The 2,501-nt window shown below is 53.3% G+C and overlaps 1 protein-coding gene across 1 annotated transcript in view; it reads left to right on the top strand.

Moving 5' to 3' along the window:
- Window positions 1-2,287: 2,287 nt before the first annotated feature.
- Window positions 2,288-2,501, top strand: part of Pmar_PMAR003742 (hypothetical protein) — a gene marked incomplete at both ends in the record, with an annotated part of 1,165 nt that continues 951 nt past the window's right edge. The window contains one exon of the mRNA XM_002784436.1: window positions 2,288-2,356. Within this exon, the coding sequence (XP_002784482.1) occupies window positions 2,288-2,356 (69 nt within the window). The remainder of the gene's footprint in view (window positions 2,357-2,501) is intronic.

Below are 2,501 nucleotides of genomic sequence, written 5' to 3'. Positions count from 1 at the left end.
CATATGAGGCCCCTCGTGGAACGTAAGGAGAATTAGAGACGGAGTGAACGCCGCGTTGGGTGCATCACCTATAATGCATCCAGAGGTCTCGCGAGAGATGCCTATCGAGGTCCTTCAGCTACTTTCGACTGGGGAAGAGTCCTTGTCTGGAAACGCATTCCTCAGGTAGCCCGCCTCGGACCTCGGCCGGCCGCCCACAGGGGGGCGAGCCGGATTGTCAAGTCATTCTGTGTCGGAATTTAGTTAATTCTGGAACTAAATTTATTCGCCTGGAAATCAACTTCAGAATCGATTTCGAGTGTCCCGACCATGAGGCCTTGGTGTCACTTCCGAGCCCAGCGTTGGTTCGAATGCACTGTGAAAACAGTACGGAAGCGGAAGACCTACTACCCCTGTCTATGGCCCCTCTATGACTCGTTTCGCGGTAGCTCGACCATGTAGCGACATCAGCCGCTTTAGTGGGGCCTTACTCTACACGTGCACAGCAGACCGTGAAGAGCCTGGTATCGGACGATCTACTCGAGGAAGTCATCGGGGCCATTTTCGTGGCGACCTCTGGGCTGCCCCTACACTATCGACGCAGAGGAGGCCGCTGGACGAGCGTAAGCCGTAGGTGGGATAGGTCTATATGTAATGCCACTATTCTATGGAGTAACTCAAGGCCTAGTAGCTAGTAGCCTCTCCTCTACATATCACAATATTGGCTATGCTCTTTTAAACCTCGCATGAAATTTTAAATTTCCTCCCTTTTTTGTGCAGCATCGCAGTGGCTCGGTTGTGATGGTCATTGTCATCGTCGTTAGGCTTTGAGTAAATGGCAACAACCTTTCTAGGTTCCTCTTTTCTGGAGGCCCCATTGCCTCCGCCTGGCGAACTACTCCTCATGATAGACGATCTGGTGTAACGTTTCGATCTGGACAGCAGCTGTGATAGCGCTCTACGTTGCAGCGCTAGTGCGCAAGGGTGCACCGACATGCTCAGCCGTCCGCTCTTTACAGCTCGACCGAGCCGTCAATCCATCCGCCCGCGTTATGACGGAGCTCAGCAAGACTGGGACCCTCATCCATGGTCCTGAAGGCAGCAAGCCCTCCAAGAGCGGCATCATTACTTGGCTGGACCGCATCACAGACCGGGATAGACCTCGGGCCATATCAGAGCTGAGCGTGGCAATGATTATGGTTATGATAGACGAGTTATGTGAGGAATATGGTCTTGACTATTCGTATCAGAAGACGCCGAAGTTCGCGGTGCCTTGTATAGAGGTAGCGACAGGCGTCTACAGCATGTCGAGTCGACATGCTGTAGACGCCGACATTGTCGACCAGGGACCATGTGGTTCTTAAAACCCGTCACCATTCGAGTGCTTTTGTCATGAAGGAGCTCAGAGGGAAGACCGTTACTCACGGCAGGCCTCCTGCATCAATGCAGGAACCGCCTCAGCCGGGAAGGCTACTCCCTCGCCCCTTGCCCGCTCGGGGTAGGTCTCGGAGCCCTCGAAGACCACGACGACCATCCACAGGTTTTGATGTTGCCGACTCGATGGGAGACGATCGGTTTGATCCTGAGCCCAGTGATAGGTTCCCGATAAGAGGACCTCCGCCATCCCCGTACCTTATTCAGTCGACCGGGCCTCATTCAGCCAAGGGTAAGGGTAAGGGGTCACCGACCATGACGGTCCCGGGGAGCCCATACGGGATGCGTGGTCCTTCTCCTTCGCCTTCTCCTCGTTGGCCCAGTAGGCGCTGGGGTTAGAGGGCAGCAAATTTGAGTATAGAATTTTCAGTTTTCCTGTGGTGTTTCTCTGACGTAGTGTCGAGTTCGAACTTGAGGATCTCTCATTGTGTTCATCATGTGTTTCAGAGGCCGACCGTCCATTGTTGTTGTTTCCATCACTTATCGCCTCCCTCTGTCTTCTCGCGAAATGGTGACCCAGTTTACGACGGAGCCACCAACAAACTACTATCAATACGCGAACGAGACGCCGCCCGCTGGTTCCCTTTTAGTGGCTATAGACGAGTTCGTAGACAGGTACCAGATTGGTCAGACCGGCGACGATATGCTGAGGTAGTTCTAACATAACACAGCTTCATCCTACGCGCAGTCCAGGTGCTCTATTCCCGCTCACTCGTGTTGGGAACTTGTCCTTTCCGATCATTCAAGTCTTACCGATCTGGACGCAGCCCAAAACGCTACCGGTCGACTCGTTTCCGAACTCTCCGCGAACAAGTACGAAGCAGTGGAGTAATTTCGTGGCGCGCGACGTTTTGGCAACTTTTTCAGAGTCCTAATGCACGGCACTGGTGGCAACAAATCGCCTAAGCAAGGCTTCGTCCCTTGGCTGAAAGAGATCTCTGATGTACGCAAGCCGCGACTAGCGCTCACTTTACGCGTACCGTACCTTTTCGAACTTGTTGTTTTCATTTCAGCGAGACCGCGGTCGCGCAATGGCAGACATGAGTGTGGTTATGATAATGGTCATGATCGACGAGTTCTGCCAAGAA

The sequence above is a fragment of the Perkinsus marinus genome (genome assembly GCF_000006405.1).
Source record: "Perkinsus marinus ATCC 50983 genomic scaffold scf_1104296935302, whole genome shotgun sequence".
Lineage (NCBI taxonomy): Eukaryota > Perkinsozoa > Perkinsida > Perkinsidae > Perkinsus > Perkinsus marinus.
The sequence above is the reverse complement of the archived record's forward strand: the minus strand, read 5'-3'. Positions and strand labels throughout refer to the sequence as shown.